The 17,353-nt window shown below is 53.9% G+C and overlaps 1 protein-coding gene across 7 annotated transcripts in view; it reads right to left on the reverse strand.

The window, feature by feature from the left end:
- The window catches only part of DAB2IP (DAB2 interacting protein), a 191,994-nt gene that overhangs the window by 14,614 nt on the left and 160,027 nt on the right, over positions 1-17,353 (reverse strand). For 6 of the 7 annotated variants that reach the window (XM_075331855.1, XM_075331852.1, XM_075331851.1 and 3 more), the window contains 2 exons: positions 7,385-7,525; positions 2,751-2,953 (listed from right to left, as the gene is read on the reverse strand). In XM_075331855.1, coding sequence (XP_075187970.1) covers positions 2,751-2,953; positions 7,385-7,525 — 344 coding nt within the window. The remainder of the gene's footprint in view (positions 1-2,750; positions 2,954-7,384; positions 7,526-17,353) is intronic. The other variant, XM_075331856.1, reaches the window with a different exon arrangement.

Consider the following 17,353-nt stretch of genomic DNA (forward strand, 5'->3'; position numbering starts at 1 on the left):
GTTGGGGGGGGGGGGATCGTCTCTGGGGTGTTGGGGGGAGGATCGTCTCTGGGCTGTTGGGGGGAGGATCGTCTCTGGGCTGTTGGGGGGAGGATCGTCTCTGGCCTGTTGGGGGGAGGATCGTCTCTGGCCTGTTGGGGGGAGGATCGTCTCTGGCCTGTTGGGGGGAGGATCGTCTCTGGCCTGTTGGGGGGAGGATCGTCTCTGGCCTGTTGGGGGGAGGATCGTCTCTGGCCTGTTGGGGGGAGGATCGTCTCTGGCCTGTTGGGGGGAGGATCGTCTCTGGCCTGTTGGGGGGAGGATCGTCTCTGGCCTGTTGGGGGGAGGATCGTCTCTGGCCTGTTGGGGGGAGGATCGTCTCTGGCCTGTTTGGGGGAGGATCGTCTCTGCCCTGTTTGGGGGAGGATCGTCTCTGCCCTGTTTGGGGGAGGATCGTCTCTGCCCTGTTTGGGGGAGGATCGTCTCTGGCCTGTTGGGAGGATCGTCTCTGGCCTGTTGGGAGGATCGTCTCTGACCTGTTTGGCGTATTGTAGGCGAGATACTTTGTGGCATTTGCGCAGTAATGGCTTTTTTCTGGCGACTCGACCATGTACCCAATTTTTCTTTACGTCCCTCCTTATTGTGCATCTTGAAGCAGCCGCACCGCTAGTTTTCAGTGAGTCCTGTATTTTAGCTGATGTTATTTGTGGGTTTTTCTTTCCATCCTGAATAAATTTCCTGGCAGTTGTGTCCGATATTTTTGTTGGTCTACCTGATCGTGGTTTGGTTTTACAGACCCCTGATTTTCCATTTGTTAATCACAGTTTGGACACTACTGACTGGCATTATCAATTCCTTGGATATTTTTGTATCCCTTTCCTGTTTTATACAGTTCAACTATCTTTTTCCGTAGATCCGATGACAATTCTTGTGCTTTCCCCATAACTCACTGTCAGGAACCACCGGGGGGGTCACTCAGAAATCCCCCGCGCTGGCTACCAGTACGTCACAATCGGGGGGTAACAAGTGGGGGTCACCCCTCCTTTATACCTCCCGACCGACAGACAGAGCACGTGACGCGCTCTCTAGCGCCCCTCTTATAGTCAGGCCAATTATGGAATTGCCCGACAATAAGCAAGGAGGCCGCTATACTACTTATGCCGATTATTGAAGGGTCCCCGGTGAGAGTAGGGTATATATTCCCCCGACCTCCGCGGGCGGAATATATAAAACCTCCCCGAATCTCACTGGCCTCCCCACAATAATCCTTGGCACAACTCGCTGCCACCAACCGCTTCACGGTAACTATTAGCCGAACACACAGACGTGGGATTCAAGATCGAGATAACAGAACAGCCCAAGATTAATTATATAATTTAATCAGCCTAAAGCACACTAGAACTACAATATATACGATAGGGAATCTACAGAATATACATATGTCAGAGTACAGTTACAATCAAAGCATGGGTTACAAACAGGCATACACAGTTCCAGCAGTTACCTTGTGCGTCTGGCCACAGGGGGGCGCTGTAGACCAGGTTTCCAGGAACTCCCTCACAGGTCTTTCCCAACCAGGCCCCCGAGCAGAAGAACACTGGAAAATGGCCGAAGTAGGGTTATCAACCTGGGCAAATCCAGGTCCCCTCCTACCTTAGTGACCTCAGAGGGAGCACTGCTCCACCCCTGGCTGGAGTTATGGACAAAATCCACAACATGGAATATGGCCATAACTTGGCCTGGGAGCGTCGTAGGCGGACGCCGACGCTCTCATTGTGACAGCTATGAATTTAGCTACAGAACGAGAGGACTCATGACTTGTCTACTAGTTCCCCATTGGCTGATATCACGCCTGGGGTATTTCCCCAGGTCCTGCTCCCATAAAAAGGGTGTGCCAGCATCGTCCGCATGCGGAGACACCATTTTTATGGTTGCCATATTTATCGGAAATATGGCTTGCGAGATATGAACCATTTTTTACTGGAGTCGTCCTGTCTGGATACTTCCAAGCTTGCTAACTAGATAGCAGCCCCTACTACAGGGTCACGGCAGGGAGTCATCCTGTGTCCATTGTTCCCACATCACCTAATCTCCATATCACAGGAGATGGCCATGGGATGTGTTGCTAGGATGTGACACCTTCACAGATGCTGGACATCTGAGAACAAGAAGGGAGGGGGCACTGCCATGGAGTGATGAGAGCGATTATGACTGGAAGTCATAATTCATCTTCATATCCCAGGGTTTGCCTCACACTCACAATCCAGAAATCTAAGTGGCTGGTGGAAAGATGCAAGAGTCTGTCTGGATCCCAGAAACTCACTCAGCTTTTATGCACACACACTGATTACAAGCAAACAGGTCACTCACAGGCGCCATGCACACCCATTTGTGTCCCCTTTTGTGCATGTGATCAGCCAAACTCTCCAGGGTGTGTGAACTTTTCATCAGGGTCATTTGGATGTTTTTGGTTGTCATTATGATTTATAAAAGAGAAAACACAGTATATGACAATAAATGGCTTCACCCGACCACAAACCATGACCGGAAAGAAAGATTGTATGTTATCATTCATAGTCTCTGGAAAAAAAAGTTCAAGAAAGCAAAAAATCTGCCAGGGTGTGTAAACTTTTGAGCACAACTGTATGTGGCCCCCGTCGTCTACACCTGTCACCCCCCTCATCGTCCATGCCTGCGGCCCACCATCCTCCACGCCCCTTCATCGCGCACGCCTGCGGCCCCCCCATGGTCCATGCCTGCAGACCCCTTACCTGCTGATGATGCCCTTCATCTGCATCTCCTTGTCCTCCTGCTGCCGGCGCAGCCGCTCCTCGCTCTCCTCCAGCCGCGCCTGGTACTCCAGCAGGATCTTCTGCGTCTGCTCGTCTTGGCTCTTGCAGCGGTTTTCATATTCCTCCAGCTTCTTGTTGGAGAGTCGCAGCTTGTCCTGCAGCACGAGGATCTCCTGCTGGTACTGCGGGCGACAGGCAAGGGTTAATAACACCAGGGTGACTGCACTCATCCGCACATATAATGGCACACTACACCCTGTATCCATGAGGAGTAACAGAGGAACAACCTCTGCAAACGTGACAGGAGACATGATGTCCCCATCGATCACACAGGAGCATATTAGTGTCATGCCAACCAATCAGAGGGCGGTTTCCTGCCGGTCGGTGCGGCGTGGTTGGGGAAACTCCCCCCATTCTGCTGGTGATTTTCATAAAGCGCAAAACCTGATAGAAATATGAAGAATATCTGCGGAGAGCAGTATGGCGGCACGTACTACTGACCGCTAACACTGGCAGCCAATCAGGGAATGGCTCCTGCTCCATGGCGCGGGACACTTAGGTGATTTTTAGGTTTATGCCCCGCTCTCCCCCGTACCTCAGACCTCAATTCTTCTCTACATTCATGGAGATAACGTCCACCGGCTGCAGGCTGCAAACCACCAACAAGTCAGTGTCCCCCGGAGGGGTCCGTCCACTGCCTCACAGGGGTCTGCACAGGAAGCACCGGAGGGGCCTCATGGGGGTCTGCACTGGAGGGGTCTATCCACTGCCTCACAGGGGTCTGCACAGGAAGCACCGGAGGGGCCTCATGGGGGTCTGCACTGGAGGGGTCCATCCACTGCCTCACAGGGGTCTGCACAGGAAACACCAAAGGGGTCTGTCCGCTGCCTCACAGGGGTCTGCACCAGAGGGGTCTGTCTACTGCCTCACAGGGGTCTGCACTGGAGGGGTCCATCAGCTGCCTCACAGGGGTCTGCACAGGAAGCCCCAGAGAGGTCCGTCCACTGCCTCACAGGGGTCTGCACAGGAAGCACCGGAGGGGTCAGTCTACTCCCTCACAGGGGTCTGCATCGGAGGGGTCCGTCCACTGCCTCACAGGGTTCTGCACAGGAAGCACCGGAGAAGTCGGTCCACAGCCTCACAGGGGTCTACACAGGAACCACCGGAGGGGTCCGTCCACTGCCTCACAGGGGTCTGCACCGGAGGGGTCCGTCCACTGCCTCACAGGGGTCTGCAAAGGAAGCACCGGAGGGGTCCGTCCACTGCCTCACAGGGGTCTCCACCGGAGGGGTCCGTCCACTGCCTTACAGGGGTCTCCACAGGAAGCACCAGAGGGGTCCATCCACTTCCTCACAGGGATCTGCACAGGAAGCACCGAAGAAATCCGTCCGCTGCCTCAAGGCCCCGGGGGTCTGCACAGGAAGTGCCGGATAGCCCCATCCGCTGCTTCATAGTCCACGGGGGTCTGCACAGAAAGTGCCAAAGAGATCCGTCTGCTGCTTCATGGGGGTCTGCACAGGAAGCGCTGGAGAGGTACTTCTGTTGCCTCAGGGCCCCAGGGGTCTGCACAGGAAGCGCCAAATAGACCCATTTGCTGCCTCAGGGCCCCAGGTGTCTGCACAGGAAGCGCCGAATAGACCCATCCACTGCCTCACAGGCCCCGGGGGCTGCACAGGAAGTGCCACGTGGCCTGCTTGTTGATGGTTTCTGCCATCATACAGTGAGGAGTGAGAGAGATCTTGGGTGCCGTCTCCTCCTCTATGCTGTGAACCTCACTGCTCAGCTGAGCAAAGGAGATGAAGACAGTACTGACCACAAGGGGGCAGCATGAGATTGCAGAAGGCAGAATCAATTTCCCTCCATGGAAAAGGGCCATAGCCAGCAGGGGGCATCAGTACTGGAGGAGGAGGCAGCATCAGTGGTAACCGCACCCCCTCCATGGGAAAGGGCCATAGCCAGGAGGGTGTGCCAGTACTGGAGGAGGCATCATCAGTGGTAACCGCACCCCCTCCATGGGAAAGGGCCATAGCCAGGAGGGTGTGCCAGTACTGGAGGAGGAGGCAGCATCAGTGGTAACCGCACCCCCTCCATGGGAAAGGGCCATAGCCAGCAGGGGGCGCCAGTACTGGGGGAGGCAGCATCTGTGGTAACAGTACCCCCTCCATGGGAAAGGGTCATAGCCAGCAGGGGGCGCCAGTACTGGGGGAGGCAGCATCTGTGGTAACAGCACCCCCTCCATGGGAAAGGGTCATAGCCAGGAGGGGGCACCAGTACTGTGGGAGGAGGCAGCATCAGTGGTAACAGCACCCCCTCCATGGGAAAGGGTCATAGCCAGCAGGGGGCACCAGTACTGGGGGAGGCAGCATCTGTGGTAACAGCACCCCCTCCATGGGAAAGGGTCATAGCCAGGAGGGGCACCAGTAATGGAGGAGGCAGCATCAGTGGTAACTGTGGCCCCTTCATGGGAAAGGGCCATAGCCAGGAGGGGGCACCAGTACTGGGGGAGGAGGCAGCATCAGTGGTAACAGCACCCCCTCCATGGGAAAGGGTCATAGCCAGCAGGGGGCGCCAGCACTGGAGGAGGCAGCATCAGTGGTAACTGTGTCCCCTTCATGGGAAAGGGCCATAGCCAGGAGGGGGCATCAGTACTGGAGGAGGAGGCAGAATCTGTGGTAACTGTGCCCCTCCATATAAAATGGCCATAGCCAGCAGGGGGTGCCAGTACTGGGGGAGGAGGGAGAATCTGTGGTAACCGCACCCCCACCATGGAAAAGGGCCATAGCCAGGTGAGGGGGGGGGGGGGCACTAGTACTGGAGGAGGCAGCATCAGTGGTAACTATATCCCCCTCCATGGAAAAGGGCCATAGTCAGGAGGCGGCGCCAGTAAAGGAGGAGGAGCAGGGAGAAAAGAAAAGGGTAAGGAATGTAGTGGGGTGTGACATCTACATTGTCCGATTTGTCCTAATATCAGGCACATGTTGTACATCACTAGCTCTGAACCCCCCCACAGCTGAGCGGAGCCAAAGAAGAAGTGCCCCTCCTGCCCAGATCCAGTACTGCAGTGCTGGGAGTGGAGTGGTCAGCTGCGCAGAGGCCGGACGCACGCGTGTGAGCACAGTCCTGGGCATTCCCTCCAGCAGGTCTCGGAGGCACAGTCCTGGGCGTTCCCCCACCCCCAACAGGTCACAGAGGCACAGTCCTGGGCGTTCCCCCCCCCCCCCCAACAGGTCTCGGAGGCACAGTCCTGGGCGTTCCCCCCCAACAGGTCACAGAGGCACAGTCCTGGGCGTTTTCCCCCCAACAGGTCACAGAGGCACAGTCCTGGGCGTTCCACCCCAAAAGGTCACAGAGGCACAGTCCTGGGCGTTCCCCCCCAACAAGTCACAGAGGCACAGTCCTGGGCGTTCCCCACCAACAGGTCACAGAGGCACAGTCCTGGGCGTCCCCCCCCCGTCCAACAGGTCACAGAGGCACAGTCCTGGGCGTCCCCCCCCCCCGTCCAACAGGTCACAGAGGCACAGTCCTGGGCGTTCTCCCTAACAGGTCACAGAGGCACAGTTCTGGGCGTTCCCCCCCAACAGGTCACAGAGGCACAGTCCTGGGCATTTCCCCCCCCAACAGGTCACAGAGGCACAGTCCTGGGCATTTCCCCCCCCAACAGGTCACAGCGGCACAGTCCTGGGCGTTCCCCCCAACAGGTCACGGAGGCACAGTCCTGGGCGTTCCCCCCAACAGGTCACGGAGGCACAGTCCTGGGCGTTCCCCCCAACAGGTCACAGAGGCACAGTCCTGGGCATTCCCCCCCCCCAAAGGTCACAGCGGCACAGTCCTGGGCGTTCCCCCCAACAGGTCACGGAGGCACAGTCCTGGGCCTTACTTCCAGCAAATCATGGAGGCACAGGCCTGGGCATTCCTCCCCCCCGAGCAGGTCAAAGAGGCATAGTCCTGGGTGTTCCCCTCAGCAGGTCACAGAGGCACAGTCCTGGACGTTCTCTCCAGCAGGTCACGGAGGCACAGGCCTGGGCGATCCCCCCCAACAGGTCATGGAGGCACAGGCCTGGGCAATCCCCCCAGCAGGTCATGGAGGCACAGGCCTGGGCATTCCCATTACTTTTTCTGTACCTCTGTTCCTTGGTGTTTGGGGGCGGCCGATGCATGCTCCTCATTTCTGGAGGAAGGACATTGGGAGACGGCATTCTACAATGATGCTTCACTCAGTACCACTCCTCCTCACCAGAGCATGACCCCGCACATCAGTCTCTAGTCTGGACTGTGCCAGCCTCCAGAGCTGCGCTCACAATACTTCTGCTTAGCTCAGCTAGTAGCCCCCACAGGCTATTACCGCTTATGGCTTCCGCACATGCAGTGAATGCCGCCATCAGAGAACACAGATATGGTATGAAGTGTAAGATAACAGCAAGAAATGCAGACAAGTGCTGAGTGTAGGATGAGGGGCAGGACGGGGGAGGCAGGACGACGGACAGGACGGTGGACAGGACGAGGGAGCAGGACGAGAGGCAGGACGGTGGACAGGACGAGGGTCGGGGGCAGGACAAGGCTCGGGGGGTAGGACGGTGGGCAGAACGGGGGGCGCCGCTGCTCTCGGCTGTTACCTTTTCTGCTTGGCTCATGTCCTCCTTACTCCTGCTCTTATCCCTGTGCTCAGGGCCTTCATCTTCTAAAAGCTGCATATTCATATTCAGCAGCCAAGCAGCGGTGCGGTCCAGGGCATTGGGGTTCACGGGTGAGGGGGCCTAAAACAGAACATACAGCCGTAACCAAAGAAAAGAATGAGAATCATGAGAGCGGCAGCAAAAGAAAGGTGGATGTCAGCGGTGTCCTGCGGCCCCGCAGCCCTCCAGACGGCGGTATGGGGTGACGTCAGCCATTATTTGGTGGGGTCACTGGCGAGGAGGTGCGGGAGCCGAGGCCACCGCTGACTTGTGCAGACCGCAGTCTGTGACATTGCTCAGGTGAAGGTGAGAAGCGAGGACATAATGAACGTGGACTGGACACGATGGCGCTCTGGAGTGTGAAGCGGCGTCTACACATACTGACGTAGAGGGGACCACGGGGCAGGACCACGGGACCAGCCGCTGCTGCCAGGATGACGGGGGCATTGGAATCAGCGCTGACCATATCCTGCCTGGAGGCCGGCAGCCATGATTGTCTAGTCCAGGGAGCAGAGGCAGGACTCCTGCGCACACACAGGCAGGACTCCTGCGCACACACAGGCAGGACTCCTGCGCACACACAGGCAGGACTCCTGCGCACACACAGGCAGGACTCCTGCGCACACACAGGCAGGACTCCTGCGCACACACAGGCAGGACTCCTGCGCACACACAGGCAGGACTCCTGCGCACACACAGGCAGGACTCCTGCGCACACACAGGCAGGACTCCTGCGCACACACAGGCAGGACTCCTGCGCACACACAGGCAGGCCGGCTGTCAGCCCCGGACAAGGAGACAGCCTGGAAACAAGCGACCACGATCAGCCACAAAATAAGGGGACATTCAAAGCCGGGAGGCTGGGGGTTGTAGTGCACCGCAGACAGTACTGAGGGGTAATTATTCTGCTCTACATCCTTCACATAACCCGGCTGGAACACAAATTGCTCCCAAGTGCCCCTACCACTGCCATCCATAGTACACTATCTCCGGTAACCCTAATGCGCTGGATGATGAGGGTTGTAGGCCTCAAACGTGTAACAAGGAAAAAAAAACCCCATCATCCCTCCATGAATGGTTGCTCTCTAAAGGACGATACTTTCTACATCAATGACCGCAGAACGAAATTCAACACGCGTTCATCTGCTCAATAGCACCCTCCGCTGCCAACCCTGGGTACTAGCGGTAAGAGGAAGCGCCTTAGCCCGCTCCCACCGATGACCCATCCAATGTACAACGAAACCTGATGGCACGAAAAGAACACCACTCTATCTACTGTTTCCAGCTTTTCTACTGTAGCCTGCAGTGTAATGAAAGGGGGATACTGGGAGTAAAAAGGAAAATACAGATCCGGACATAAAAATAAAATAAAAAAAAAAACAAAAACAAACCTTCCCCTAAAACCCACGGTACAGATCACATGATCCCCTCGTTAATATAGGTCACATGACCAGACCCCATCGTGACTGTAGGTCACTTGACCTCTGGAGCTCGCTGCAGCATTTGAATCCCCAAGCTCCTCTCCGTTGGCCTCATGGAGACGGTTCCCTCCTCTGTATCAAGTGCTGACTCCTTTTCCCCTCCTCTTACTATCAGGGCTCAGTCCCAGGTCTCCTCCTCTTACTGTTGGGGTTCCTTAGGGTTCAGTCCTAGGCTCTCTCCTCTTACTATCGGGGTTCCTCAGAATTCAGTCCTAGGTCTCCTCATCTTATTATCGGGGTTCCTCAGGGTTTAGTCCTAGGTCTCCTCCTCTTACTGTTGGGGTTCCTCAGGGTTCAGTCCTAGGTCTCCTCCTCTTACTGTTGGGGTTCCTCAGGGTTCAGTCCTAGGTCTCCTCCTCTTACTGTCGATATTCCTCAGGGTTTAGTCCTAGGTCTCCTCCTCTTACGGTCAGGGTTCAGTCCTAGGTCTCCTCCTCTTACTGTCGATAGTCCTCAGGGTTCAGTCCTAGGTCTCCTCTTCTTACTGTCGATATTCCTCAGGGTTTAGTCCTAGATCTCCTCCTCTTAAGGCCCCGTTACACGCAACGACGTATAATCTAACGATATATTGCCGGGGTCACGGATTCTGTGACGCACATCCGGCGTAGTTAACGACGTCATTGTGTGTAACAGCTCCGAGCGAGTGTTGATGATCAAAAATACTCACCTTATCATTGATAGTTGACCAGTCGTTCATTTTCATAAAATCGTTGCTGTTGCAGAACGCTGGTTGTTCGTCGTTCCTGCGGCAGCACACATCGCTACGTGTGACACCGCAGGAACGAGGAACAACCTCGTACCTGCGGCCGCCCACAATGAGGAAGGAAGGAGGTGGGCGGGATGTTACGCCCGCTAATTTCCGCCCCTCCGCATCTATTGGGCGGCCGCTTAGTGACGCCGCTGTTATGCCGCACGAACCGTCCCCTTACAAAAGAGGCGGTTCACCGGCCAGAGCGACGTCGCTAGGCTGGTAAGTCCGTGTGACGTGTCCTAACGATGTTGTGCGCCACGGGCAGCGATTTGCTCGTGAGACACAACCGACAGGGGCGGGTGCTTTCACCAGCGATATCGCTAGCGATATTGCTGCGTGTAATGCCCCCTTTACTGTTGGGGTTGCTCAGGGTTGAGTCCTAGATCTCCTCCTCTTACTATCGATGCTTCTCAAGGTTCAGTCCTTAGTCTCCTCCTCTTACTGTCGATGTTCCTTAGGATTCAGTCCTAGATCCCCTCCTCTTACTGTCGAGGTTCCACAGGATTCAGTCCTAGGTCTCCTGCTCTTATGGTCATGGTTCCTCAGTGTTCAGTCCTAGGCCCCCTCCTCTTACTATTTAGGTTCCTCAGGGCTCAGTCCTAGGTTTCCTCTTACTGTTGTGGTTTATCAGGGTTCTGTCCTAGGCCCCCTCTTACGGTCATGGTTCATCAGGGTTCAGAACCTAGGCCCCCCTCTTCTTACTGTTGCTGTTTCTCAGGGCTCAGTCCTAGGTCTCCTTCTCTTACTGTCAGGGATCTAAAGGGTTCAGTCCTAGGTCCCCTACGCTTACTGTCGGAATTCCTCAGAATTAAGTTCTAGCTCCCCTCCTCTTACTGCCGGGGTTCCTCAGGGTTCAGTTCTAGCTCTCCTCCTCTTACTGCTGAGGTTTCCTCAGGGTTCAGTCCTAGGCCCCCTCCTCTTACTGCCGGGGTTCCTCAGGATTCAGTCTAAAGGCCCCGTCACACGCAGCAACGTATCTAACGATATATCACCGGGGTCACGGATTCCGTGACGCACATCTGGCATCGTTAGCGACGTCGTTGCATGTGACACACACTATCGACCGTTAACGATGGAAAATACTCACCAAATCGTCCATCGTTGATATATCGTTCCTTTTTAAAAAATCGTTGATTGTTGAGCACGCCGGTTGTTCGTCATTCCCAAGGCAGCACACATCGCTACATGTGACACCTCGGGAGCGACGAACTGCAGCTTACCTGCGGCCGCCGGCAATGAGGAAGAAAGGAGGTGGGAGGGATGTTAAGTCCCGCTCATCTCCGCCCCTCCACTTCTATTGGGCGGCCGCTTAGTGACGCCGCACGAACCGCCCCCTTAGAAAGGAGGTGGTTCGCCGGCAACAGCGACGTCGCTAGGCAGGTAAGTCCGTGTGACGGCTCCTAACAATATTGTGCGCCACGGGCAGCGATTTGCCCGTGACGCACAAACGACGGGGGCAGGTGCTTTCACCAGCGATATCGCTAGCGATATCGCTGCGTGTAACACCCCCTTTAGGCTCTCTCCTCTGTTGGGTTTCCTCAGGATTCAGTACTAGGCCCCCTCCCCTTACTGTCATGGTTCCTCAGGGCTCAGTCCTAGATCTTCTCCTCTTATTGCTGGGGTTCCTCAGGGTCCAGTCCTTGCTCCCCTTCTCGGTCTGGCTTCCTCAGGACTCAGTCCTAGGCCCCCTCCTCTTCCTGTCAGGGTTCCTCAGGGATTAGTCCTAGGTCCCCTCCTCTTACAGTCATGGTTCAGTCCTAGGTCTCCTCCTCTTACTGTTGAGGTTTCTCAGGGTTCAGTCCTAGGTCTCCTCCTCTTACAGTCAGGGTTCAGTCCTAGGCCCCTTCTCTTGCTGTTGAGGTTCCTCAGAGCTCAGTCCACATTACTACACAATACCAGGAATTGCCTGTCTGCGGTCTCCAACATCATATCCTCAATCTATAGGACACTGAATTTCACCAAAAATAAACTCCTCGTGTTTACTTCCTCTACTAACCTACCTGCCATTGCCTTGGGTGGTTCAATCAGTACGCCTGCTTAGGGTTAAATTTGAATCAGAGCTTTCCTTCACCATGTACATGCAATTCCTGACTCGCTCATGTCACCTGCACATCAAAAACCTCTCCAGAATTCGACCTGTTCTCATCTTTGAAACTACAAAAACTCTTAAGGGGGCTTTACACGCAGCGACATCGCTAGCGATGTCACTCGTGAAAGCACCCGCCCGTCGTTTGTGCGTCACGGGCAAATCGCTGCCCATGGTGGACAAAATCTCTAGAACCCGTCACACGGACTTACCTTCCTAGCGACGTCACTGTGAGCGGCGAACAGCCTCTTTCCTAAGGGGGCGGTTCGTATGGCATCACAGCGACGTCACACGGCAGGCGTCCAATAAAAGCGGAGGGGTGGAGAGCAGCAGCATGAAAGTCACTCCCACCTCGTTGCCGAAGGACGCAGGTACGGTGTTGTTCGTCGTTCCTGGGGTGTCACACGTAGCGATGTGTGCTGCCTCAGGAACGAAGAACAACCTGCGTCCTAAACGAGCAACAATATTTGGGAAATGGACGACGTGTCAACAAACAATTCGGTAAGTATTTTGCATCGTTAGCGGTTGCTCGTACGTGTCACACGCAACGACGTCGCTAACGAGGCCGGATGTGCGTCACGAATTCCGTGACCCCAACGACATCTCGTTAGCGATGTTGTTGCGTGTAACGGGGCCTTTACTGTCGCTCTGATTCATTTTTGTCTGGACCCCTGCAACTCTTTACTGATTGGCCACTCTCTAACCAAACTCTCCCTCTCCAATCCGCCCCGAATGCAACAGCTCGAATTGTATTTCTGAGGTCTCCAGCTTGTGCCAGTCATTGCAATAGTTGCCCATCCTCTATAACATAAGTTTATATTGTATCTCTCTCACCCACAAAGCTCACCACAGTTCTGCAACGCCCTACATCTCCTCATCTACCCTACTCATCTTCATGACAGTTCTGCAATGCCCTACGTCTCATCCTCATCACTGCCTATTACCTACCCATCCTCTCCATAGTTCTGCATCACCCTATATCTCCTCCCAGTCTCTCTCTACCATCCTACCCGTCCTCTCCACAGTTCTGCATCGCCCTACATCTCCTTATCTCTCTACCATCATACCCGTCCTCTCCACAGTTCTGCACCTCCCTATATCTCCTCTCAGTCTCTCTCTACCATCATACCCATCCTCTCCACAGTTCTGCACCTCCCTATATCTCCTCCGTCTCTCTACCATCCTACCCATCCTCTCCACAGTTCTGCACTGCCCTATATCTCTTCCCAGTCTCTCTCTACCATCCTACCCATCCTCTCCACCGCCCTACATCTCCTCCTCATGTCTGTCTACCATCCTACGCATTCTCTCCAGTGTTGCACTACCCTACATCTCCTCCTCATCCCTGCCTATTACCTACCCGTCCTATCCACAGTTCTGTACCAATCTACATCTCCTCCTCATGTTTGTCTACCATCCTACCAATCCTATCCACACTCTAGCACCGCCCTACATCTCCTCCTCTATCACTCTTCCCATCCTGTACACAGTTCTGCACCACCCTACATCTCATCTTCCTCTGTCTATCACCCTTCCCATCCTGTTCACAGTTCGACACAGCCCTACATCTCCTCCTCATCTCTATCTACTACCCTACCAATTCTCTCCACAGTTCGGCACCACCCTACATCTCATCTCTATCACCTACCCATCTTCTCCCCATTTCTGCATTGCTTACATTTCTGCCTCGTTTCTCTCTATCGCCTACCTGTCCTCTCTACAGTTCTGCACCACCCTATAACCTCCTCCTAATCTGTCTACTGTGATGACTCCGCATCTGGGCAATTTTGTGGGGGTAAACAGTTCATTTGTTTGCAAACTCAAGAGAAGTTAGCCATTCTCTCATGTCAGATTGATCACAGCACTGTTGTCTGTAAATTTTAATTGCCTCAGCCCTTCTGACTACATAATTCAGAGGAGAATTATGCAGTCGGACTGAACTAGTGACCAATCAGAGCAGCCATCTCCAACCGACCTTGTAAGACCCAATACCCTGAACTGATAATTGAGGGGTATAAAAGGCCCTGCTTCTGTCACCAGGATACTCTACATAACCTCAGCCTGGAAGCTGTGGTTCCAGCTAAAGGATCACAGAACTGCTTTAAGATTCATTCTACGGAATTTCAGCCTAAGATCCATGGTTCCAGATGATTGTTCACAGAACTGCTTCACTGCTCAACACTGAGTCCACAAATTTGCTTGGAGAACCCAGGTTGGGACTACTCAGTCGCCTGGCTACATAGCTTGTGGTGCTCGGGTAGCTTCCTAACCTTGCTGCTATCTCTTCTCAGTGGGTGCCCACAAAAAAGCGAGGTGCTGATGACAGTGATAGTTGACCCTGGAAGCCCCGAAGATTCAAATCCCTTGCAGGACAACTGAAAGGCGAGACTCTGTCTCTTGTGTTTTGCTGGAAACGTACACTATGTTTTGCTGGAAACGTACACTATGTCTTGCCTGTTGGTTGACCAATAAAGTCTTACCAATGTGTGGTTCCCTCACCCTGTGTTGTCTGAGCAGTGTTTTACCCATGGGGAAGGAGTGTGAGTGTACAGTGGGATGAGCCCTGGTCCGTGCAGTCTTTCTGAACACAACCATGCCAGTGGACGAGAGAACCTACTGACCATGTCTCCATAGCAGCTGGTGTCAGCGGTGGGATATTACTTAGCCATGCTGATCCAAGGGAGCTGCAGGGGACTGGTGCTCATAGACCTCACCCAAGGGCTCAACAACCAGGTAGGAATATAGACATACCCTATAGGCCATAGGTGAGGCATACAGGTTTCAGACACCACCATGTCCAACCCCACCAGCTCGGCCTTGGGAAGAAGACTGGAAAGGCCATACAGCCACAGCAGTAAACTGCAACAACAGGAGCTGTGCCATATTCGACAGATTGAATACAGGGCCACCGACATTTGGTCAGAGTTGATCCAGGAATTGGCCCACTGGGATGTGGCGAAAGATGAAGACCCTGACGAAGGTGACACAAAGTAAACTGCGTGCCAGATCAGGGATCCCATGGCAGTCTGCAAGCAACAACCCAGTCACAAACAATCCAGGATTTGTTGGTCGCAATTGGACCCAGAGCCTCAAGCAGGGAGAGGGCTTATGTTAAAGAATTAGATTTGGGAGTTCCAGTTCCCCTACCATCAGTACCAGTCTCAACCTCCATGATGGTCAATTACCAAGGAAATCATCTCCACTTCAGGAACGTTGCCAGTGTTTAATGAGTCCAACACAGATAGATGAACACCTGCAAAGCTTTGAGACTCTAATGCAGCAGATACCCACAGCTGATAGGGCCAAATACCTGTGGACTAGTTTGACTGGACGAGTCCAGGAGCCTGTCCGATCACTTGGGCCTCAGGACTGCCTGGACAATAGGATTATTAAGGACACCTTGTTGGCCCTTTGAACCATAACTCCTGAGAGGTATTGCATCAAATTCTGGACTTTGTCTCACCAGGGTGTCTCCTATGTAGGATTCGGCAGTCAAGTCCGACAGCACTAACCGCTGGCTCGATGGTCCGGCTGCCCACTGCACTGCTGCCCTCAGGGACGTGAATGTGCTCAGACAACTTCTGGAGAAGATGGACCCAGAAATACGAGAATTGGTAGCCAACTGGAAACCTGACACCCCAGCGCAAGCAGCCCAGTTGGCTTATGAGTTTACAGCCAATCTACCTTGCTACAGACTTAATAGGCCCACCAATCCCAGGACAACCCTCAACCAGGGACTCTCGAGTGGACGTCAGCCACCAGAGCAGGACTATCCCACTACTCAGCAGAGACCCCACCAGGACAAAGGTTTAAAAACAGGGCCCGTGAGTTGCCTAACCAACAGCGTTGTTATGCGTGCAGACACCTTAGCCATATGGCCAAAGATGGTCTCCAAACCCGGGGCCTGATGCCCCCTGCCAGTCTGCCGGCACAGAATGTCAACGTCTGCCAATACGAGCCCTTATACTACCCCTTAGACACACCAACAATCGCAGAAGTGATATACCCTGACCCCAACCTACAACATGATTGTCGCTCTACAGCACCTAACCTCATTGTCACATGCAGTCCGTCAAGGTCGGTGACATTGATTTAGTAGGCGATTTAGCCATCCCCAGCAACAGCGTAAAAAGGATCATCCTCACCTTGGTTGACTTTGCCACCCACTACTTAGATCTGTTGCCTTGTCACCCATAGATGCGGAGCACGTGGCTCAAGCTCTACTGGCCATTTTTTAGTAGCGTAAGGTTTCTGTAGGAGGTATTGACCAACAAGGGTGCAAAGTTCCAAAGTGAGCTGATTCAGACCCTTGAAAAGAAACATGGAGTCCGCCCATGTGCACCACCCTGAAGCTAATGGGTTGTGTGAGCGCTCCAACGTAATTCTCAAACAGCTCATTAGCCGGTATGTGGAGTGCAAGGCGGTGGAGGGACTGGGAGAAAACCCTGCAGCAGCTCCTCTTTGCTTACTGAGAGGTGCTGCAGGATTTTGACGGGTTCTCCCCCTTCAAATTGCTGGATGGCCGAAAAGTACAAGCGCTTTTAGAGCTGGTATGAGAGCGTTAGGAGGGCACCTTCCCCACAGAAGACGTTCTCATACTTTATTATGTTCAAAAATTTAGGGAAAGGATGAGGCACCTCATGGCCTTAGCCCACGGAAATTTAGAAGTAGCTTAGGAAAGGCACCAACAATGTTACAACCGCACTGCCTGCCTCCGAGAATTTGCCTGTGGACAAAAGGTCCTGGTACTAGTACCCATGTGCAAAAACAAGCTGCAAGCCATGTGGGCAGGTCCATTCACCATTGCCAGATGTGGGAATACTGATTACACCATGGCCCTGGATCAAGCAGGTGTTCGTGAACGTAACTACCATTCAACAAGCTAAAAGCTTATGAGGAAAGAGAGGTCATTAACTCAGTTTGGTCCATCCCAGAAGCAGCAGTTAACAAACCTGCTAAGACAATATGGACCCCAGTTCACATGTTGGCCTGATCCAGCATCATTTCAACCCCGGGGTCAGCCACTCCACTCAGACAACCAGCTTACAGGGTGGCACCCCCAGTGTGGACAATGATGGAGGCCGAGGTGGATCACATTAAATATGGGAGTCATAGTTCCCTCCCATAGCCCCTGGGCTGTCAGTGTGGTGTTGGTGTCCAAGAAGGACAAGAGTACTCGCCTCTGGGTAGACTATAGACGACCCAATGAGGTCACTGTTATAAACGCCTCCCCCATGCCCTGAGTGGATGAACTGCTGGACAGATTAGGGGGATCTGGGTTTATATCTACCCTCAATCTGAGCAAGGGATACTGACAGATCCCACTCATGAAGGAGGCTCAAGGGAAGTCAGCATTGATCACCCCTTTTGGCCTGTATGAGTTCACCAGTATGCCATATGGGAGGAAGACAGCCCCGGCTACCTTCCAAAGGATGGTGGACCAACCACTAGAGGGATATCAGATTTATGACCAGGCCTACTTGGATGACATTGTGATCTACAGCGACACCTGGGAAGAGCATCTTCAGCGCATGTCCCAGGTGCTGCAAAAGATAGCCAAAGCCCAACTCACCATCCGACCTGACACGTGC

The sequence above is a fragment of the Anomaloglossus baeobatrachus genome, assembly GCF_048569485.1.
Source record: "Anomaloglossus baeobatrachus isolate aAnoBae1 chromosome 9 unlocalized genomic scaffold, aAnoBae1.hap1 SUPER_9_unloc_1, whole genome shotgun sequence".
NCBI classification, from domain to species: Eukaryota; Metazoa; Chordata; class Amphibia; order Anura; family Aromobatidae; genus Anomaloglossus; species Anomaloglossus baeobatrachus.